Below are 23,900 nucleotides of genomic sequence, written 5' to 3' on the forward strand. Positions count from 1 at the left end.
GTTCCCCCCTGCCTCCTCGCCATTAAATCGATGCCTTTTCTGCCTGAATTAGTATGTTTTATGTACGAACCGGTCTAAGGGAAATACACAAAGTCATAAACCAGCCTATTTCTATTTATCTTCTTACATTTTTATTTTAAATCTAACCAGAACCACACTGCTAACCGTATGTCTAACCATAACCCCAAATTAATACCAAATAGCACATTTTGGTTTTCATATATTTTTACGATAATAGCCCATTTTGACTTTGCCGCTGGCCATCTACTAGCTAGGTGGATGCCCATGCCAAAGATTTGTTCTATCTGTTCCGATACCGGCCAATCCAAAATGGCGACCGCCGTTCCAGTTGATTCGGGATTGACTGCTCCGACAGGTATCTATAATAACTAATTTAGGTCTCCGTGAAGTAGTTTGCACGAAAATGCAATCGAATTAACGTAGCTACAGATTCAGCACAGCCTGTAGCTGAATATGGTCATTTTGTCTCAATTCAACTGACTTAATTTCTCCTGTCTGAGCTAGCTAACGTTATCACCGTTGCTGTTAGCCAGTTTGCTAACGTCAACAATCGGATCGGATGGATTGCGTTATAGCTAGCTAGGCATCTAACGTTACACGCTTGAAATTGGGTCATGTACTTTATGGTGTTTATAGTTAGGGCTTGGGATGGGATAGTCGCACCCGAAAATGTGGTTATTTTCAATAATATGCAGCTAGTTAATGTTAGGTCACCCTGAATGGGGCAAATTCTCAAACTCCAGCAGTGTTAACTAACTACAGTAGTTGGCTAATTTACTGCCTCTAACTATTTTCCATGCTCGAAACCAGTGGGCCTTTGTTGATCTTTTGTCATATTTGCCGCATCTCGTAGTAGGACAAAACACCTGTTAATTGCTGTTAGCTGGCTAACTAGCCAATCCAACAAACTGAGGCCAGCCAGCAATGTTGGCTAGCTAACAGGTGTGTGTTGAATATTTACTTGTAATGCCAGCACAATTGTTTTCGTGAATAGAATGTGGTGGCCATGTCTGTTGTTGACACATTAATGTTGGTCTTCAGCTTTTGGACTCACGAAAAAAAACAGGTTAAGTAACGTTAGTTTAGGGTGGAATGGATACAGATTTCGCTTCCACGGGAGATATTTTTTTAATTTAACTAGGCAAGTCAAGGGGAACAGTGGGTTAACTGTCTTGTCCAGAAGAATTACGACAGAGTTTTACCTTAGTTACTGGCCCAACGCTCTAACCTACCTGCCACACCGGCTACCTGATAATAAGCAGTAGTCTGAGTAATGTAGGCCTATGTGGTTGAAGTAGAGCCCACTGCTCTGTCACCATTCCAGCACAGTTACAGAGAACTTCACTGGAAGTCACAGAGAGGAAGAGGAATTCACGGGGAGCCCTGACTAGAGCTGGGATCGGTACATACATCCATATCGCGTTAAATTGCCTGAATTAATGCGAGAACGATACGTTTATAACATTAATTTATTTAACCTTTTATTTAACTTTATTTAATAACAAATTCTTATTTTCAATGACGGCCTAGGAACAGTGGGTTAACTGCCTGTTCAGGGGCAGAACGACAGATTTGTACCTTGTCAGCTCGGGGATTTGAACTTGCAACCTTCCGGTTACTAGCCCAACGCAACTAGGCTACCCTGCCGCCCCATTGTCGCCACAATTTTTTTAACAGCATCCTTTATACTACTACAAGGTTTGATGGTTGTAGTTATCAATTGTCCCATTAACAATTGCCCAAATTAGCCAACTTATTTCATTTCAAACTTCACAATTTTCTAGTATAGGCTATGGATCGAAATGAACGACATCAGCAAAATGCCTGCGATAAGTGATCAGTGTTGATCATTTTTGGTTTATTTCCCCAGGTCTAGTCCTGACTGATTTGGTTTTTGGTTGTGGTCACATTATTCACTTGTTCAGAATCAGTTGATATCAGAGGTTATGATGTGAACAGTGACGCTGGGTCAGGACAGAAGAGTGTTCTCCACTTTTCTAAGCCTGTTATCGTAGAGGCTCTTATCAGCTTGACTACGGTGTTTGTTACACTTGATCTTCCCTTGGTACTGTAGGAGCTAGTCAGTTTGAGTCAGGTCATGAGAATAGACAGGTCTGTTTTGGTCCCGCAATAACAAGCCTGATTGCTTTATGGGGATCTAAGTCTGACTACAGGACTGCGAACTAGGTCAGTGAACACACACACATACAAATGATACAGGGTGTTCTCACTATATACAGCACCAGTCAAAAGTTTGGACACATATTCATTGCATGGTTTTTCTTTATTTTTACATTGTAGAATAATAGTGAAGACATCAAAACTATGAAATAACACATATGGAATCATGTAGTAACCAAAAAAGTGTTCAACAAATAAAAATATATTTGAGATTCTTCAAAGTAGCCACCCTTTGCCTTGATGGCAGCTTTGCACACTCTTGGCATCCTCTCAACCAGCTTCATGAGGAATGTTTTTTGAAGGAGTTCCCACATATGCTGAGCACTTGTTGGCTGCTTTTTCTTCACTCTATGGTCCAACTCATCCCAAACCATCTCAATTGGGTTGAGGTCGGCTGATGCAGCACTCATCACTCTCCTCGGTCAAATATCCCTTACACAGCCTGGAGGTGTGTTTTGGGTCATTGTTCTGTTGATAAACAAATGATAGCCCCACTAAGCCAAACCAGATGTGATGGCGTATTGCTGCAGAATGCTGTGGTAGCCATTCTGGTTAGGTGTGCCTTGTATTCTAAATAAATCACTGACAATGTCACCAGCAAAGCACCATCACATCTCTCCCATGCTTCGTGGTGGGAACCACATATGCAGAGATCATCCATTCACCTGCTCTGCGTCTCACAAAGACATGCCGGTTGGAACCAAACATTTCACATTTGGACTCATCAGACCAAAGGACATATTTCTACCGGTCTAATGTCCACTGTTTGTTTTTCTTGGCTCAAACAAGTCTCTTCTTCTTATTGGTGTCCTTTTTAGTAGTGATTTGTTTGCAGCAATTCGACCATGAAGGCCTGATTCACTCTGAATTCTCCGCTGAACAGTTGATGTTGAGATGTCTGTTGCTTGAACTCTGTGAAGCATTTATTTGGGCTGCAATTTCTGAGGCTGGTAATTCTGAGGCGGCAGGTAGCTTAGTGGTTAGAGCGCTGGGCCAGTAACTGGAAGGTTGCTAGTTCGAATCCCCAAGCTGACAAGGTAAAAATCTGTCATCCTGCCCCTGAACCCACTGTTCTTAGGCCGTCATTGTAAATAAGAATTTGTTCTTAACGTCTGCAGCAGAGGTAACTAACTCTGGGTCTTCCTTTCCTGTGGTGGTCCTCATGAGAGGCAGTTTCATCATAGTGCTTGATGGTTTTTGTGACTGCACTTGAAGAAACTGATTTGGCTCAAGCACATTAAGAAGGAAAGAAATTCCACAAATGAACTTTTAACAAGGCACACCTGCTGATTAAATTGCATTCCAGGTGACTACCTCATGAAGCTGGTTGAAAGAATGCCGATAGGTGGCTACTTTGAAGAATCTCAAATATATGAAATATTTTGATTTGTTTAGCTTTTTTGGTTACTACATGATTCCATATGTGTTATTTCATAGTTTTGATGTCTTCACTATTATTCTACAATGTCGAAAAAAGTAAAAATAAAAACCCTGGAATGAGTAGGTGTCCATACTTTTGACTGGTACTGTATAAGTTCATAAATTAGGCCAATAACCAGCACATTTACTCTACTCTGTCAGACAAAAATAGGGGAGTGTCCCATATTATTGCTCTACATGCAGGCTACAGTACAGGCTGCTAGCAGGCAAACAGCCAATATGTGTTTTGAACTGAACTGTGCTGGCACTGGGAGATATGTTTAGTGTGCACGCACCCTCATTGTAACTGTGGAAATGTTTGGACACAATGTCGAACTAGGATGTTATTTAAATCCTATTGTAAAAACAAGCTTTTCTTAAATGGAGCGCTGCTTGTTTCTAGATCTCTGTAGCATGTGGTCCATATAGGCTAATTTAGAGGCGAGCAATGTGATTGAAGCCTAATTCGGTTGCATGCCCTGTTCATGTGTAACTGGTTGTGGTTGTTCTGTATCTTCTTCCATAGACATTAGGACTCAGTTCTGGAGGAGAGCCTTGCAGAGAGGTACCTGCATGGTGTTGCAGTGTGTGTTTGTGTGTGAGGGAGCGGTTGAGCGTGTGCTTTGTTCCTGTGAGTGCCTCTTACAGGCATTACAGGGCTTTGTGACATTTGAGCAAGCTGAGAGCAAGCAAAGGACGAGTGGACCAAATACAGGCTGTTAACGGTTGTTTTCTATTGTTCGTGTTTGCTTTCTATTGTGTGTGCAATGCATTTTGCAGTGAAATGGCTACAACATGGTTTAGCAAGACACAGTGCCTCTCCACTCCCTGAAAGAACTAATCCTTGTGGTGTTTGCTCAAGTAATGTGGATTGGTTTAATTGATTGATTTCATCCATCTCACAGTTTGAATAGGCCTAGCCTAATATCACAGACAAATAGCCTAAAGGCTGTTTCCTGTTTCGCTATCAGTACCCCACCTTTCCATGATATATTTTCAGTAGATCTGCCTCCTCTTGCCTCTCACTGTCCTCAACATAACTCTGACCTGCCCACACTATTACAATAACAGCAGACACGTTTTTTTGACAACTGGTTGTAATATCACTATGTTGAAACTCAGAAATAGCCGTTGCTATTGGTTACAGGCCTGAAGTTCTCATGGAGTGGGTGAGAAGGCGAATCTCACACACGCACACAATTTTAAATGGCGAATCCTTTTGTGAGGAGCACATATTTCAAGCATTGTCATGACGATGTGAAAATATTGAGAAAATACCAGACATATTTTGCTTCTAGATTTTTCACACACGTGTTTGCTGTGTTTCTCTATGTTGGCATGTTTGTCGCACAAATTGGCAATGTTTTATAATAGGCTATTGGATGTTATCTCTTGGGCTGGATAAAGTTGGGGCTGGTCTGCAGGGTTGAATTTATTCTTAGAGAGGATTGGTAATGAGCACATCCCTACCAAAAAGGAAGATGGCAACTCGGTGAGTCACAGGGAAAGTCCCAAGCTTAGTTTGGGTTATGGAAAAAGTTTAGTCATTGCCTGTTGTAGAGGACCCAGTGGTCTAGACACAGTATCAGACTGGGGTTATGTCTGCCAGAGACCTGTGATAGAGGACCCAGTGGTCTAGACACAGTATCAGACTGGGGTTATGTCTGCCAGAGACCTGTGATAGAGGACCCAGTGGTCTAGACACAGTATCAGACTAGGGTTATGTCTGCCAGAGACCTGTGGCAGAGGACCCAGTGGTCTAGACACAGTATCAGACTGGGGTTATGTCTGCCAGAGACCTGTGATAGAGGACCCAGTGGTCTAGACACAGTATCAGACTAGGGTTATGTCTGCCAGAGACCTGTGGCAGAGGACCCAGTGGTCTAGACACAGTATCAGACTGGGGTTATGTCTGCCAGAGACCTGTGATAGAGGACCCAGTGGTCTAGACACAGTATCAGACTGAGGTTATGTCTGCCAGAGACCTGTGGTAGAGGACCCAGTGGTCTAGACACAGTATCAGACTGGGGTTATGTCTGCCAGAGACCTGTGGTAGAGGACCCAGTGGTCTAGACACAGTATCAGACTGGGGTTATGTTTTGCGGAGACTGGCGTATGTCCCTGAGTCGATGCCAAGAGTTCTCATAATTTCCTCCCACCATCCTGATTAGAGGTCGACCGTTTATTTTTAAAATACCAGACATATTTTGCTTCTAGATTTTTCACACACGTGTTTGCTGTGTTTCTCTATGTTGGCATGTTTGTCGCACAAATTGGCAATGTTTTATAATAGGCTATTGGATGTTATCTCTTGGGCTGGATAAAGTTGGGGCTGGGCCTGGGGTCTGCAGGGTTGAATTTATTCTTAGAGAGGATTGGTAATGAGCACATCCCTACCAAAAAGGAAGATGGCAACTCGGTGAGTCACAGGGAAAGTCCCAAGCTTAGTTTGGGTTATGTCTGCCAGAGACCTGTGATAGAGGATCCAGTGGTCTAGACACAGTATCAGACTGGGGTTATGTCTGCCAGAGACCTGTGATAGAGGACCCAGTGGTCTAGACACAGTATCAGACTGGGGTTATGTCTGCCAGAGACCTGTGATAGAGGACCCAGTGGTCTAGACACAGTATCAGACTAGGGTTATGTCTGCCAGAGACCTGTGGCAGAGGACCCAGTGGTCTAGACACAGTATCAGACTGGGGTTATGTTTTGCAGAGACTGGCGTATGTCCCAGTGTCGATGCCAAGAGTTCTCGTAATTTCCTCCCACCATCCTGATTAGAGGTCGACCGTTTATGATTTTTCAACGCCGATACTGATTATTGACAGACCAAAAAAGCAGATACCGATTTAATCGGCTGATTTAAAAAATAAATACAATTTTTATTTATTTGTAATAATGACAATTACAACAATACTGAATGAACACTTATTTTAACTTAATATAATACATCAATAAAAATCAATTTAGCTTCAAATAAATAATGAAACATGTTCAATTTGGTTTAAATAATGCAAAAACAAAGTGTTGGAGAAGTAAAAGTGCAATATGTGCAATGTAAAGCTAACGTTTGAGTTCCTTGCTCAGAACATGAGAATATATGAAAGTTGGTGGTTCCTTTTAACATGAGACTTCAATATTCCAAGGTAAGAGGTTTTAGGTTGTAGTTAATATAGTATTTATAGGACTATTTCTCTCTCTACCATTTGTATTTCATATACCTTTGACTATTGGATGTTCTTATAGGCACTATAGTATTGCCATTGTAACAGTACAGCTTCCGTCCCTCTCCTCGCCCCTATCTGGGCTCGAACCAGGAACACATCGACAACAGCCACACTCGAAGCAGCGTTACCCATCGCTCCACAAAGGCCGAGCAAGGAGAATAACTACTCCAAGTCTCAGAGCGAGTGACGTTTGACACACTATTAGCGCACACCCAGCTAACTAGCTAGCCATTTCAGATCGGTTACACCAGCCATTAGGCTGACAGGCTTGAAGTCATAAACAGAGCTGTGCTTACGAAGAGTTGCTGGCAAAACGCACGAAAGTGCTGTTTGAATGAATGCTTAAGAGCCTGCTGATGCCTACCATCGCTCAGTCAGACTGCTCAATCAAATCATATACTTAATTATAACATAATAACACACAGAAATACGAGCCTTTGGTCATTAATATGGTCGAATCCGGAAACTATCATTTCGAAAACAAAACATTTATTTTTTCAGTGAAATACGGAACCGTTTGGTATTTTATCTAACGGGTGGCATCCATAAGTCTAAATATTCTTGTTACATTGCACAACCTTCAATGTTATGTCATAATTACGTAAAATTCTGGCAAATTAGTTTGCAATGAGCCAGGCTGCCCAAACTGCATATACCCTGACTGCGTGCAGTGAACGCAAGAGAAATGACACAATTTCACCTGGTTAATATTAACCTGGATTTCTTTTAGCTAAATATGCAGGTTTAAACATTTATACTTCTGTGTATTGATTTTAAGAAAGGCATTTGTGTTTATGGTTAGGTACAGTTGTCCAACGATTGTGCTTTTTTCGCAAATGCGCTTTTGTTAAATCATCCCCCAGAGTTGCATCGATTATATGCAACGCAGGACACGCTAGATAAACGAATAATATCATCAACCATGTGTAGGTATAACTAATGATTATGATTGATTGTTTTTTATAAGATAAGTTTAATGCTAGCTAGCAACTTACCTTGGCTTCTACTGCATTCGCATAACAGGCAGGCTCCTCGTGGAGTGCAATGAGAGGCAGGTGGTTAGTGTTGGACTAGTTAACTGTAAAGTTGCAAGATTAGATTTCCCGAAGCTGACAAGGTGAAAATCTGTCATTCTGCCCCTGAACAAGGTAGTTAAACCCACCGATTCTAGGCTGTCATTGAAAATAAGAATGTGTTCTTAACTGACTTGCCTAGTTAAATAAAGGTATTAAAAAAATGAAAAATGAAAAACAAATTTTAAAAAATCGGCAAAATCGGAGCCCAAAAATACATATTTCCGATTGTTATGAAAACTTGAAATCGGCCATTCCGATTAATCGGCCGACCTCTAATCCTGATCTTTGTCTGTTTCCGGTGTTCCCCAATAAACCTTATACCAGGCTATGTCCACTCATCGCTCTGTATTTCTGTGTGTGTGTGGTGTGTTATGCAGCGAGTGGACAGTTAACTTGTGGCCCTTCCGCTGCTCTATGCTCTCACAGTATCTGCTCTGTGGTAGACTGTCTGAGAGGGGATGTCTGCTGTAATACTATACTGTCTGGAGATGGAGAGGCACTAAGTAACAGATAGGCAGTCAGTAAGGGTAGTAACTACAACCTACAAGATTTGGTGTTTTAGAATTTAGTGAAAAACGTCATACAAATGCAATGCATCCTGAGCAGTGACTGAAGTACAAGGGTTCCTGGATTGTTTTAGGCTTGAGGCAAAGGCCCAACCACAACAGCATCCAGGGCAGGCTGACATGGAAGCAACATTAGAGGGAATAGTGGTGTAAATCTAGAGCACAATAATGAATGGGAGCAGCAGTTAGCCTATCCATTCCTGTGGCTGTGTAGGTCAAACCATGGCTCGGCATCTGTGGAAAATTACACATTTGATGGCTGTTTTTGTAATTAACTAGAGTGGTTGTCAAGCATTTACTGTGACAAATTTCTTCTCAAGTCAAAATTACGCTGAAGTTTATTAGGTTTTGTGCATGGAGTGGAAAGACTGCAATGAAGCAATTCGGACACTAGGGTTGGGCGATTGTACGATCGCGTCATTGATGATGACATCTCGATGTCAAACGATAGTTTAACATACAGTGGGGCAAAAAAGTATTTAGTCAGCCACCAATTGTGCAAGTTCTCCCACTTAAAAAGATGAGGCCTGTAATTTTCATCATAGGTACACTTCAACTATGACAGACTAAATTAGATTTTTTTTCTCCAGAAAATCACATTGTAGGATTTTTAATGAATTTATTTGCAAATTATGGTGGAAAATAAGTATTTGGTCAATAACAAAAGTTTATCTCAATACTGTTATATACCCTTTGTTGGCAATGACAGAGGTCAAACGTTTTATGTAAGTCTTCACAATACACAGTTGCTGGTATTTTGGCCCATTCCTCCATGCAGATCTCCTCTAGAGCAGTGATGTTTTGGTGCTGTTGCTGGGCAACACGGACTTTCAACTCCCTCCAAAGATTTTCTATGTGGTTGAGATCTGGAGACTGGCTAGGCCACTCCAGGACCTTGAAATGCTTCTTACGAAGCCACTCCTTCGTTGCCCGGGCGGTGGGTTTGGGATCATTGTCATGCTGAAAGACCCAGCCACGTTTCATCTTCAATGCCCTTGCTGATGGAAGGAGGTTTTCACTCAAAATCTCACGATACATGGCCCCATTCATTCTTTCCTTTACACGGATCAGTCGTCCTGGTCCCTTTGCAGAAAAACAGCCCCAAAGCATGATGTTTCCACCCCCATGCTTCACAGTAGGTATGGTGTTCTTTGGATGCAACTCAGCATTCTTTGTCCTCCAAACACGACGAGTTGAGATTTTACCAAAAAGTTATATTTTGGTTTCATCTGACCATATGACATTCTCCCAATCTTCTTCTGGATCATCCAAATTCTCTCTAGCAAACTTCAGACGGGCCTGGACATGTACTGGCTTAAGCAGGGGGACACGTCTGGCACTGCAGGATTTGAGTCCCTGGCGGCGTAGTGTGTTACTGATGGTAGGCTTTGTTACTTTGGTCCCAGCTCTCTGCAGGTCATTCACTAGGTCCCCCCGTGTGGTTCTGGGATTTTTGCTCACCGTTATTGTGATCGTTTTGACCCCAAGGGGTGAGATCTTGCATGGAGCCCCAGATCGAGGGAGATTATCAGTGGTCTTGTATGTCTTCCATTGAGGTTGTATGTCCATTGTATGTCTTCCATTGAGGTTGTGGACAGGTGTCTTTTATACTGATAACGACTTCAAAAAGGTGCCATTAATACAGGTAACGAGTGGAGGACAGAGGAGCCTCTTAAAGAAGTTACAGGTCTGTGAGAGCCAGAAATCTTGCTTGTTTGTAGGTGACCAAATACTTATTTTCCACCATAATTTGCCAATAAATTAATAAAAAAATCCTACAATGTGAATTTCTGGATTTTTTTTCTTCTCATTTTGTCTGTCATAGTTGAAGTGCACCTATGATGAAAATTACAGGCCTCATCTTTTTAAGTGGGAGAACTTGCACAATTGGTGGCTGACTAAATACTTTTTTGCCCCACTGTATTTGAATTTGACTACACCAGGGCGGCATGCCAAATGGCCTACACTCTAATTGTCGTAGCCTACATTTTCAAAACATGTGGTAGTTAGAGTATTAACATAATGCAAGAGAACAATGTAGAAAGAGCGGAGAGCACCAAAGTAGAGCAAAATGTCAGACCGGGCCTAACGTGTTTTTTATTTTATATCCCCTCTCCAATGTAGGATGAAAAATAAATGGTGCCTTTTTAAATCCCTCTTTGCAAACCAAACAGTCAATAATATAGGCCTACACATAGGCTACTGTCAATAAATTGCAGTAAACGTTGCTTTGACAAGTTAAACTAATATTGTCGAAGTGTTTATTAATGTCCTTGAATTGTGCAACGGACAATCAGCTCCTGCAGCAGCACTTTCAATAAGCGGGAACAAAAAATAAATGAATGATGAGTCTGTCGGAGTTGTCTCGCAAACAACTTTCTTTTGAATAGCTTACAAATTGTGCATTTATATAATAGTCAACATCAATCAGATTACATAAATTATTATTTAGCCTTTAACTTTCTTTATAACACTTGAATGAACATTGGTTTAGGCTTAAAACAAATAGGCCTATTATCCTTAGGCTAAATCCTAAATATACAATCCGATAAAACAAATGATTATTTATACCAAGGAACACCAGCATGTTCACCCCCAGAGTATCGAACTCAGCAGGATGACTGCAAGTGTCTTGGGTAAGGTCTGCTGGCTCACCTTTATCATATGGCCTGAAATTGAGCGAAAAACTGCCAGACCGGCAAAGAAGTGCTTTTCCCTCCACTAAAAGTCAGCCATAGTTATTTTTCTGATTTTGCATTGGCAGGCTACACTATAGTTACTAAGTGAAATCCACTTCTTGAAACTGACTGAAAGTAGCCTAATGGAAGAAAGAATGTCACATGTGCTTTTCCAGATGATCAAGATGAAATAACAATACACTGGATACGGCCTTAATATTTGTTTTAAAAGGTCTACTAATATAACTGATATCTGAGTATTTTTATGGACAAGAGAATAATACACCTTCCAGTTTGAAAATCCTTCTGTAGCCAAGAACAAGGTAGAAATAATAAGTCTTGTTTTGAACAATGATTTAATGAACTTGTTTGTGGCTTTTGTAACAATTTGAATAAGAACAATGACGACATGCCCCAAATCACAGTTCTGGTATAACCAATGTGTCTTTTTATATTGCGTTCTTCCCGCCAATTGACCCCTCCGTGCGCAATGTATATCAACGACGTTTGGATGGGACGATGTGTCATTCCAGACATCACACAACCCGATCAGACGCTTTAATGCAGGTTCCTTCCTCCATAAACTACTATACTATATGACAAGTTCATCACTACAGCTGTCTAGCATGACTCTAGCTCTGTGATTATTAGCTAGGTTCTGTCGGTAACTATTCGATTCTAAGAGGACTGAGTTGCGCATGGAACATGGAGGAGCCTAACAAAAATAGGCCCATCACTATACTCTCTAATATGTTTTCCTTTTTTCTCTCGCCTCTCTCTCTCTCAAGGGTCCAGTGCGTCTCGGAAAGTGGCATCCCCCGAGGTAAGACGGACACCATCCCTGACTCACACAACCACTAATTACAGCACTCTGCTGATGATGCTGGAGCACTGTTGATGAAACTGTGTTTTCCACTACCTTTAGGTTTAGGGAACAGTGTGTGTATTTACGCAACATTTATAGACCCTGGTGAAGATGTGTTGTATATCACCTCTCTGTCTAGGGAGAGGACACAGGATATGTGGAAAGGGAGGGGGAACTGGTTTTGATGGTTTCTGTGTGTCAATGGCTGATGTTTATCTTTAAGCCTTGTGTCATAAAACCAAACAATGGAGAGAACAGGGTGACGCTGAAACTTGTTTTAATGGAGTCAAACACACAACTCTACAGTGCATTTCTTTAGTTTCTTAATACCTTTTATTTCTTCCCATCCTCTCTTCCATCTTTCTCTCCTCTCTCTCTCTTTCATCCTGTCTCTCTCTCTCTGTCTCAGATTCCTGGATCCAGTCAGAGTATGAAGAAGACCATTGGACACAGAGGAGTTGAGACGAACACTGGAGAGACCACCTATAAGAAGGTCAGCATGGGGTCAACACACACACACACACCACATGTGTGCTAAAATTACCCGTAGCCTGAAACCCTTCCTCGTCCACAGCCAATGATGACTCGCAGAATGTAATGTACACAAGCATTTGAGAGTCATAGATTAATTATAACATGTGAATTCCTCGGAAACAATGAATTTATCAATTTCTCTTGACAAGCCTCCATTTCTCCATTTCTCTCTTCCACTTCCCCCTCCAGACCACGTCGTCAGCCCTGAAAGGAGCAATTCAGCTGGGCATCACTCACACTGTGGGCAGCCTGAGTCAGAAGGCTGAGAGGGATGTTCTCATGCAGGACTTTGTGGTGGTCGAGAGCATCTTCTTCCCCAGGTTAGACGTGTGTGTCACTGTGTGTGTGTTAGACGTGTGTGTGTCACATGTAGCACACTACCCCGGAGCACCTGCATGAGGTATGGGGGCCCCCCGACTCCCCCAAAAATATAAGTTAGGCCCCCCAGATACTATATGAACATGTCATAAACTATGAAGGAAATGTTTATAATTACAGGAAATTGGCTTTAAAACTGAAACACGTTCTCTCAGCCTCATGGCAAAATGTGTAAAATAGTATGAGATTAGCTAGGAAACAAATTTTTCCTGAACTGTGCTACACCACTGGTCTGTGCCCATCTTGCATTTATGCTTGAGAGAAGTCTTCCTGTATTCAGCACTCATTAACACCCTTCTCTCTGTCTCAGTGAGGGCAGTAACCTGACCCCTGCCCACCACTACAGTGATTTCAGGTTTAAGACCTACGCCCCCATCGCCTTCCGCTACTTCAGAGAACTATTTGGCATCCGGCCAGACGACTACCTGGTCAGTAGACTACAAAAATTCACTTAATTTAATCTGGTTGATTGGCTGTTTCTGGTTATAGTTCTCTATGGTTGATTGGTTGTGTCTGGTTGTAGTTCTGTGGTCAGGATGCTACCTAACTCCTCTCCTACAGTACTCTCTGTGTAACGATGGCCTGATAGAGCTGTCTAACTCCGGCGCCAGTGGCTCTCTCTTCTACGTGTCCAGTGATGATGAGTTCATTATCAAGACGGTGCAGCACAAAGAGGCTGAGTTTCTCCAGAAGCTACTGCCAGGATACTTCATGGTGAGATATTGAAGGGAGGGTACTTCATGGAGAGATACAGTTGAAGTCGTAAGTTTACATACACCTCAGCCAAAAACAACTAAACTTAGTTTTTCACAATTTCTGACATTTAATCCTAGTAAAAAATTCCCTGTTTAAGGTCAGTTAGGATCACCACTTTTATTTTAAGAATGTGAAATGCCAGAATAATAGTAGAGAATAATAGTAGAATAATAGTTGAGAGAATTATTTCAGCTTTTATTTCTTTCATCACATTCCCAGTGGGTCAGAAGTTTACATACACTCAATTAGTATTTGGTAGCATTGCCTTTATATTGTTTAATTGGGTCAAACGTTTCGGGTAGCCTTCCACAAGCTTCCCACAATAAGTTGGGTGAATTTTGGCCCATTCCTCCTGACAGAGCTGGTGTAACTGAGTCAGGTTTGTAGGCCTCCTTGCTCGCACATGCTTTTTCAGTTCTGCCCACAAATGTTCTATAGGATTGAGGTTAGGGCTTTGTGATTGCCACTCCAATACCTTGACTTTGTTGTCCTTAAGCCATTTTGTCACAACTTTGGAAGTATGCTTGGGGTCAATGTCCATTTGGAAGACCCATTTGTGACCAAGCTTTAACTTCCTGACTGATGTCTTGAGATGTTGCTTCAATATATCCACGTAATTTTACTTCCTCATAATGCCATCTATTTTGTGAAGTGCACCAGTCCCTCCTGCAGCAAAGCACCCCCACAACATGATGCTGCCACCCCTGTGCTTCACGGTTGGGATGGTGTTCTTCGGTTTGCAAGCCTCCCCCTTTTTCCTCCAAACATGACGATGGTCATTACAGCCAAACAGTTTTATTTTTGTTTCATCAGACCAGAGAATCATAAAACACGGGACGAGATGTTAAAAACTGTCCATTGTGCCAATAGATGGAATGCACTCACATGAGATTTGCTGTGATGTTGACAGAGTGGCGTGGGAGGTTTATTTCTCAATTTTTCCAAAAAGTACGATCTTTGTCCCCATGTGCTGTTGCAAACCGTAGTCTGGCTTTTTTATGGCGGTTTTGGAGCAGTGGCTTCTTTCTTGCTGAGCGGCCTTTCAGGTTATGTCGATATAGGACTCGTTTTACTGTGGATATAGATACTTTTGTACCTGTTTCCTCCAGTATCTTCACAAGGTCTTTTGCTGTTGTTCTGGGATTGATTTTCACTTTTTGCACCAAAGTACATTCATCTCTAGGAGACAGAACACGTCTCCTTCCTGAGCGGTGTGATGGCTGCATGGTCCCATGGTGTTTATACTTGCATACTATTGTTTGTACAGATGAACGTGGTACCTTCAGGTGTTTGGAAATTGCCCCCAAGGATGAACCAGACTTGTGGAGGTCTACAATATTTTTCTGAGGTCTTGGCCGATTTCTTTTGATTTTCCCATGATGTCAAGCAAAGAGGCACTGAGTTGGAAGGTGAGCTCCTTCATGGTGAGATGTTGGAAGGTGAGATCCTTCATGGTGAGATGTTGGAGGAGGAGATCCTTCATGGTGAGATGTTGGAGGAGGAGATCCTTCATGGTGAGATGTTGGAGGAGGAGATCCTTCATGGTGAGATGTTGGAGGAGGAGATCCTTCATGGTGAGATGTTGGAGGAGGAGATCCTTCATGGTGAGATGTTGGAGGAGGAGATCCTTCATGGTGAGATGTTGAAGGAGGTACTTAATGGTGAGATGTTGAAGGAAGAGATCCTTCATGGTGAGATGTTGAAGGAGGAGGAGGGAGGGGGGGGGGATTTCATAGCGAGATATTGAAGGAGGTGGTGGGGGGAGATTCTTCGGTGGCCTGTGTGTTTTAGTGTTTATATAATACCAAGCTGTCTGTGGTGGCCTGTGTGTTTTAGTGTTTATATAATACCTAGCTGTCTGTGGTGGCCTCGTCTTTTTCACTCTCCTCCTCTCCTTTCTACCCGTCCCTTCCCTCTCTATAGAACCTGAATCAGAACAAACGGACCCTGCTCCCTAAGTTCTACGGTCTGTACTGCATCCAGGCGGGAGGGAAGAACATCCGCCTGGTGGTGATGAACAACCTGCTGCCCCGCGTGGTCCACATGCACCATAAGTACGACATGAAGGGTTCCACCTATAAGAGACGGGCCTCAGCCAAGGAGAGGGACAAGACTTTTCCCACCTTTAAAGACCTGGACTTCATCCAGGACCTGCCTGATGGACTACTGCTGGAGACGGACAACTACAACGCCCTTAGCAAGACCATCCAGAGAGACTGCCTGGTGAGGGAGGGAGGGTGTGTGTGTTCTGTGTGTGCTGTTTAGGTCTACTGTATAGTAACTCTTATGTCTGTGTTTGTGTGTGTGCTCCAGCTCCTGCAGAGTTTTAAAATCATGGACTACAGTCTACTGGTGGGGATCCATAACCTGGAGCAGGCTAGTAGAGAGAGGGAGCGAGGTGGGGGGCAGATGGGGGACAGTGGGGGGTCAGAGGGGGCAGTAACCCCAGACCAGCGCCGACCCCAGGCCCAGAAAAGTCTGTACTGCACAGCCATGGAGTCTATACAGGGAGAGGCCCGTGGGAAGGGAGCCCTGGAGTCTGAGGACCAGTGAGTCAATCAATACATCACACAATATTACCTTGGGAAAATATGCAAACTGTCACGTAAATCAGGATTTGTTGATGGTGATTGGTTGGTGTGGCATGTGATGTCATTTCAGTATGGGCGGGATCCCAGCCAGGAACTCTAAAGGAGAGAGGTTGCTGGTCTTTATCGGCATCATCGACATTCTGCAGTCCTACAGGTAGGTGCTTGTGTTTCTTTGTGTGTGTGCGTTCTTGTGTACAGACTTCATACAATTTCACATGGTAATATAATGACACAGTACTCAAAGTATTGGGAAAGTGACACATTTTTTTGTTTTACCCCAGCATTTTGGATTTGAAATGATACACTGACCTGGTATGGATGAAAATACACTCAAATCAAAACTTGACAGTCTGCACTTTAACCTCATAGTCATTGTATCATTTTAAATCCAAAAAGTGCTGGGGTACAGAGCCAAAACAACAACAAATGTGTCACTGTCCCAATACTTTTGGAGCTCACTGTATATACCATTTAGCAGATGCTTTTATCCAAAGCGACTTAGTCATGCGTGCTTATATTTTACGTATGGATGGTCCCGGGAGTCGAACCCACTATCCTGGCGCCATGCTTTACCAACTGAGCTACGTTCACGAAGACTGTTTTTCAGGTTCATCAAGAAGTTGGAACACTCGTGGAAGGCCCTCGTCCATGATGGGGTAAGATCCTACACACACACACATTACCTGTAGTACATTATGAAAGATGTGTCAGATCTGCCACTGCTTATGTCAGGCCTATATCAGGTTGTAACTGGTTTATTCCTTTTCCTCTGTAGGATACAGTGTCGGTGCACAGACCAGGCTTCTACGCTGAGCGCTTCCAACAATTCATGTGTAACACAGTGTTCAAGAAGATCCCATGTAAGACTGCTGGGTGTGTGTATCTTCTGTTTCAATATTTACCTTTTATGATATAACGTGCTGTCGTTATTTTGTTTTCCCCACCCCTCAGTGAAGCTCTCCCCATCCAAGAAGTCTCGTGGTGGGGGTCCGGGGGGTCTGAGGAGAGCTCCTACCCTGGGAGGCCCCACCCCCCTCTCCCACGCTGCTGGACAGTCTGTGGTGGACTCCCGACTCGTCTACCAATCACACTTCAACAAGGCTGATGCAGAGGGAGACAGTGGTGAGTGAACAGTTAACACAAACGTTGATTGTATGTTTGATCAGAGGTCAAGGTGGACCAGAGCTTTATTTTTTATTTCATCTTTATTTAACCAGGTAGGCTAGTTGAGAACAAGTTCTCATTTGCAACTGCGACCTGGCCAAGATGAAGCATAGCAGTGTGAACAGACAACACAGTGTTACACATGGAGTAAACAATAAACAAATCAATAACATAGTAGAAAAAAAAGAGAGTCTATATACATTGTGTGCAAAAGGCATGAGGAGGTAGGCGGATAATTAAAATGTTGCAGATTAACACTGGAGTGATAAATGATCAGATGGTCATGTACAGGTAGAGATATTGGTGTGCAAAAGAGCAGAAAAGTAAATAAATATAAACAGTATAGGGATGAGGTAGGTCAAATTGGCTGGGCTATTTACCGATAAACTATGTACAGCTGCAGCGATCGGTTAGCTGCTCAGATAGCAGATGTTTGAAGTTGGTGAGGGAGATAAAAGTCTCCAACTTCAGCGATTTTTGCAATTCGTTCCAGTCACAGGCAGCAGAGAACTGGAACGAAAGGCGGCCAAATGAGGTGTTGGCTTTAGGGATGATCAGTGAGATACACCTGCTGGAGCGCGTGCTACGGGTGGGTGTTGCCATCGTGACCAGTGAACTGAGATAAGGCGGAGCTTTACCTAGCATGGACTTGTAGATGACCTGGAGCCAGTGGGTCTGGCGACGAATATGTAGCGAGGGCCAGCCGACTAGAGCATACAGGTCGCAGTGGTGGGTGGTATAAGGTGCTTTAGTAACAAAACGGATGGCACTGTGATAAACTGCATCCAGTTTACTGAGTAGAGTGTTGGAAGCTATTTTGTAGATGACATCGCCGAAGTCGAGGATCGGTAGGATAGTCAGTTTTACTAGGGTAAGTTTGGCGGCGTGAGTGAAGGAGGCTTTTTTGCGGAATAGAAAGCAGACTCTAGATTTGATTTTAGATTGGAGATGTTTGATATGAGTCTGGAAGGAGAGTTTACAGTCTAACCAGACACCTAGGTACTTATAGATGTCCACATATTCTAGGTCGGAGCCATCCAGGGTGGTGATGCTAGTCGGGCGTGCGGGTGCTGGCAGCGAACGGTTGAAAAGCATGCATTTGCAAGCATGTAGCTTGCATGCTACATGAAGTGCTTATGGACAAGGGATTAGGGGTCGACTTGGAATTGTGCCATTAGTTCCCCTCTACTCCCTCTTTCTGTTCAGGCATGCAGTCGGGCAGGCCAGACCTGGTGCCAAGGACCCCTCCCCTTGCGGGAGGGTCAGGGGATGCGGAGGCCAACTTTTCCACATCCTCATTAGGAAGCACAGGACTCACCTCCTCCTCTCCTCCGCTACAGTAACACATCCCTCCATCCCCTCTCCTCCACAAAATCAGTCCTCCTCTTCAAGTCATCCAGTTCTCATGTGTTTCTCTCTCTCTCTCTCGCTCGCTCTCTCTCTAGGTCAGTAGGGGTTGAGGTACATAGAGCAGTAACAAGCACAGAACAAGACCACGGTGTCTCCCACAGGTACACAAATTAATTACACCACTGATTCATGTATTCCCACTTACGTGAACACACACACACCCTTATCAGTCTTCTCTCTCTGTCTCTCAGTATGGGTGCGGAAGTGGAAGCGTCAGGTGATCAGTCAGGTAATGAAGATGCCATCTCACTATCAGACATCATCCCAGAGACTAACATCTGCTTTGTAAGTCTGGCCCAATCCTTTTCCTCCTCCTCCTCCTCTTCTTAAGATCTTCACTATGGTGTTTCCCATGGCTCACTGGCCTCCCTCCCTGTGTGTCCCCCACAGTAACAACTGATCTGGAGTCATCTGAGGAAAAGGTGATTCTGGAACCAAGGAGGTGGGTGGAAGAGTGAGAGGGGGAGAGTAGTCTTGCATCCTCCATTCTCACTCTGTCGATCCATCCCTCCTTTTCTGCGGGGGAGGTTTGGAACATACTTCAGGCTGACTGAACGGGATGGGGGGGTGGTTAAGTGAGGGCGAGTGTGACTGGGTGCCAGAGAGAGGAACAAAGAGGGAGAGTGGTGTATATATGTGTGGGGAGGTGGTGGCTGTCTGAAGGCTTGGTCAGCCAGACAGACGCACGGGTATGCTGCTAGAAACCTTTCTCCAACTAAGTTACAGGAAGTCTCTGTGTCACGAAACCCACATACACTGTCCCACCTATCACAAAGCCTGAAGGGGAGAGGGATGTGGGCTTAGACACCCCTGCATCAACAGTGTGGAGGTGGAACCCCATGCTCTATATCACTCTCTGTTCTGTTACTTTGTGCATTCCTTCTTGTGGACAGTATTTGGGTTCTGTTTTCAGTGACTCCAATCATAATATCTCATATGTTATCATTCTACATCTGTCCACACCTTCCTCCCTCCACACAGCCAGGAGATGGGACGGACAGGAGAATCATCTCTATATGTAGTGTTTTTTTTTATAATGACCACACTTTTACTGCTGTGGACAGAACATATGACTTCATCACACAGACCTTCTATTCTTTTAGATTATGGATGTATACAGTAGCTGACTGACTGGAGTTGGGGGCAGGAATGTACAGGCCAGAGCTATTCTGCCCTACCAAGCAAAAAGGCAGTAACTGCTCATAGTGTGGAACTGAGAAAAATGACTTTTATTTACCTTAGTTTCACAGTTACCTAGTGGAGTTACTGCTAATATCACCCCCATTTTCTCAAACACAATACGAGGCCCACATGATTAAGTCATTTTTGCTACATTAAATACATGCTAACTCATTTTTGACCAAATGAGCAGTTACTGCCTTTTTTCTTGGTAGGGCAGTATGGGTAGGCTATACACCACAGGAGGTTGGTGGCACCTTAATTGGGGAGGACGGGCTCGTGGTCATGTCTTGAGTGGAATGGTATAAAATACATCAAACACATGGATTAATGTCATTCCATTTGCACTGTTCCAGTCATTATTATGAGCCGTCCTCCCCTCAACAGCCTCCACTGCTATACACAGTGTTACCGGCTGATGGGAAGGCTCTGTCTGTCACTGTTTCCATGGTTATCCTGGAATCTTCCTCTCTGATGAGACCACATGTGCTATATTGATCTAGGAGTGAGAGACCAGAGCAAGAACATAGTAATGGCTGCCACCTCCATACCCTTAGAATAGAGCGGGGTTCCCCAACTGGAGACCTGCGGATGCAATTTATTTTACTGGTGGACAAAAAAGGTAAACACCAGCAAATCCACTCTAAATGATTTAAATTTAAGAAATCTGTTCTAAAGTATTCCTATGCAAAATAGAGATCAGGTTTGAAATTGTTTGTCAAATATGATCTGTTTGGGCTTTCTTGCGGTCAAATTGCAGTCTACAAATGATTTGTAATTATGTTCCGGCCCCCTGACCATCCGCTCAAGAAAAAAAATCACCCCACGACTGAATCTAGTTGATGATCCTTCGAATGGACGTTCACCACACCAGAGAAGAGACAAAGAGGAGCAGTAACAGAAGGACAGGACAGTGACCTGACCACACTAACGCTAGCTTCCTGTCACTTACGGTCTTCCTTTTTATATCTGTGCCTTTGTGTCTGTCTGGTGCTAGTCTTGCTGAGCTGTCTCTCTCTCATATTTTTGTTTCTTTAATGTCCCGTTACACATACATTCAAACTCTTGTTTGTCTGTTGTTTTTAAATTCTCACTACCAATCAAAAGTATCTTTGAAAGAAAATTGACCAATCAACCGGCAGGGTTGAAAGGAATGAGCCAATCAAAATTCAGAGCAAGCGTTTAACGCACACTCTACACATGCCTTTTTCGGTCTTCGTATGGCAGTTCGGTTTCATCACATTCATTCACACCCAGCCATTTAGACTGTTTTGTGCACAAAGATTATAAGTGTTCTTCAAGCAATGGTAATTCTACCACCGTCATTCAAGCACTTTGATACTTTTAACTGACCTGACTTTCATTAATAAGCAACAAGGGATTTCTGCTGGCTACAGAAATGGCTGCTTCACCCCACTGAGTTTGAGACTCACCACATTGTGTGAATGACTTTGTTTGCATCTCTGTAGTACACCTCTTGTACATTAACGTTTATATAAACATGGGTTTGTTATTTTTTTCCCATTTGCTCAGTCATTGTGTAGAATACTAACACAAGCGCTGGGTGGTAGCTCATACTATTTATCCTGTAGTAGGATATTTCAGACACAGGGATACATATCACTACCTACTGGTTATGCTAGATCTTGTATTTCACACCAACACAGTGTGATTTTAAAGGGCCACAATGGCCTGATTGTGAGGACACATTTCTAAGTAGATGGGAGTGCACATGTGGTTCAAAGCAGAGAGGGAGAGATGGACAGACTGACAAACTGGGGGATATCAGCCTTTGGTGGAAATGATTAATGTTCATTGATGCACCGTGAGACAATAGGGAATGTTTAAAGGGAATGGGGGAGTACAAGAACACAGCCATGCCCTGAAGAAACTAGAGGCTGGAAGTGGAGCTCTTTCTGATCAACTGTCATGACAAATTGGAAAAGCAATCAAAATGTTATGGACTTGAACATGGATGAACTCACTGCATATGGAAACTACATGGAAACCTATGATTATGAACTTGATGTTTTCCTAACAGATCTGAGTTTAATGAGCCTTTAAACCGTTTCAGCGCTCACCATTTGAGAGGAGCTGTCCTGCATGATAACTATACGTATTTTAAAGCACACAGGACGGAAGGGCACAAGAGAGGGTGGTATTGGTTCCAAATGAGTTATTTACACAAATAACTTACTACATGGTTTGATTCATTTCAAGTTCTTGCGTCTACTTTTCCTGGCGAACCCACCCTCTTTGTAAAAAGCTCATATGGTATTCCTGGTTAAATCATTTCCAAACATGGCCCTCAATTAAAAGTTGTGCTCTTTTGAATGTTTTGACCTTTGACCCTGATAACCCTGCTCAGCTTCCCCATCATTTCAAAGAGCTCAGTTCAGTCTTGTGCTTTTTGTTTGAGAAGAGTTGTCCACCAAAGAACTCTCCAAGCCCCATGTTCCCAAGTTTTGAATCACATTTTCAATAGATGGTATTGTGTCTTATAACAAGGGCCTTAGTGTGACAACAGGGTCTGGATTTGACTCCATGAACACTGATCATTACTTTTAGCGTATGCTTAACTTTACAAACTAACATCTGACAGTCAGAACAATGTTGTTTTAAAGCCTGTGTGCTTCTGTGTAGATGCTGGATTAAACCCGTTGCAGTGTCTGGTGACTTGACTGGACCACAGCACAACAGACACCTCACCCTTTGGTGCTCAAAGGGCGGTACACTTGCAACACAGACACTACAGAACATATTAACTAATGCAATATGAACAAGTCTGCCATCTTAAAGTTTCAAGAATCGTATTTATTGTATTTGTATTATGACCTTGTAGCCTGAAATGATTCATAAGTTGTACATGTAGATGATTGTACATATAATAATGTATTCTTCTGACAGGAAATGTCAGCGACTTAAGTAGTGTATTGCATATGGGAGGGGATTGTTTGACAATTTCACTTTTTATATTTCATGTTTGATTTTGATAGTGATATATTCTCCATTGTTCTGGGGCAAGGATGTCCCATGCTTTTCTACGTTGAATGTTTCACACAGCCTCCGAGCCAATGTTGCTGGTTACCGTCTATGCTTCAATTACTCTATTTTTACTCTGCCTGTATAAAATGTGTATATGTATATAGTAGTCACGGAAATGCCTTCTCATGCTGCCTGTTCCTTCTACCATCTTTCAGTGATGTAATGTTTTTCATATTGGCTCTGATTTTAGAATAAACTTATTTTCTAAATGTTGGTTCTTGTCCTTATTCCTGAACATGATACAACTGTTTAGGGAATGGAAGGGTAGGTCTACACTACAGTAGATCCACAAACTCACATCACTTTATTTGTGAGCGGGGGAGTCTGTCCTTGACATGGTATTTTACAGTATATTGACTTAGGTTTTTGTTTGCAGGAGAGGCAAAGAAGGCCTTAAGCAGGGCCCAAAAAATGTAATATTAGGTGTTCTTGCGTTCACTACTTTTCCTCCCTAACCCACCCTCTTTGTAAAAAGCTCAATGTATTTCTTGTTAATGCTATTTCCAACCATGGCCCTCAAAAGTTGTGCTCTTTTGAATGTTTTGACCCTGATAACCCTGCTCAGCTTCTCTGCTCAGTAAACCAAACCAAAATGTGGATTACAGTCTCTCTTGGTCCATAATGTATGGAGGCTGCTCATAATGGCTGGGAAGGAAGGGCACAGAGGGTGGTATTGGTTCCACAATGAGTTATTTACACTAATTACTGAATTACTACATGGTTTGATGTATTTGATACCATTTCACTAATTATGCTCCAGCCATTCCCATCAGCTCGTCCTCCCCAAGTAAGGTGCCGCCAACCTCCTGT

The 23,900-nt window shown here is 42.9% G+C and overlaps 1 protein-coding gene across 6 annotated transcripts; it reads left to right on the forward strand.

Annotated features, from left to right (window-relative positions):
* Window positions 1–250: 250 nt before the first annotated feature.
* Window positions 251–23,303, forward strand: LOC110535970 (phosphatidylinositol 4-phosphate 5-kinase type-1 alpha). Of its 6 annotated transcripts, none has more exons than XM_036939192.1 (18): window positions 316–376; window positions 4,148–4,186; window positions 11,957–11,991; window positions 12,443–12,526; window positions 12,757–12,887; window positions 13,256–13,373; window positions 13,507–13,659; window positions 15,625–15,924; window positions 16,015–16,250; window positions 16,363–16,446; window positions 16,900–16,948; window positions 17,068–17,152; window positions 17,244–17,414; window positions 18,663–18,795; window positions 18,902–18,967; window positions 19,058–19,095; window positions 19,257–19,308; window positions 22,689–23,303. In XM_036939192.1, exons 1-18 carry the CDS (start codon window positions 331–333, stop codon window positions 22,822–22,824), a joined length of 1,956 nt encoding a protein of 651 aa, XP_036795087.1. In that variant the 5' UTR covers window positions 316–330; the 3' UTR covers window positions 22,825–23,303. The 6 variants fall into 6 exon arrangements, with proteins under 6 accessions (XP_036795095.1, XP_036795087.1, XP_036795123.1 ...); XM_036939228.1 differs by having other exon boundaries at window positions 19,058–19,151; window positions 22,689–22,778; XM_036939200.1 differs by lacking the exon at window positions 4,148–4,186 and having other exon boundaries at window positions 251–376.
* Window positions 23,304–23,900: the final 597 nt, after the last annotated feature.

Source organism: Oncorhynchus mykiss, chromosome 2 (genome assembly GCF_013265735.2).
Source record: "Oncorhynchus mykiss isolate Arlee chromosome 2, USDA_OmykA_1.1, whole genome shotgun sequence".
Lineage (NCBI taxonomy): Eukaryota > Metazoa > Chordata > Actinopteri > Salmoniformes > Salmonidae > Oncorhynchus > Oncorhynchus mykiss.

Excerpts from the sequence above, each read along its gene's own strand:
- LOC110535970 (XM_036939200.1), top strand. The coding sequence starts at position 280 with ATGCCCATGCCAAAGATTTGTTCTATCTGTTCCGATACCGGCCAATCC. Across the intron at positions 11,992-12,442 it reads GGAAAGTGGCATCCCCCGAG|ATTCCTGGATCCAGTCAGAG; the intron begins GTAAGACGGACA and ends TCTCTGTCTCAG. Across the intron at positions 13,660-15,624 it reads TACTGCCAGGATACTTCATG|AACCTGAATCAGAACAAACG; the intron begins GTGAGATATTGA and ends CCCTCTCTATAG.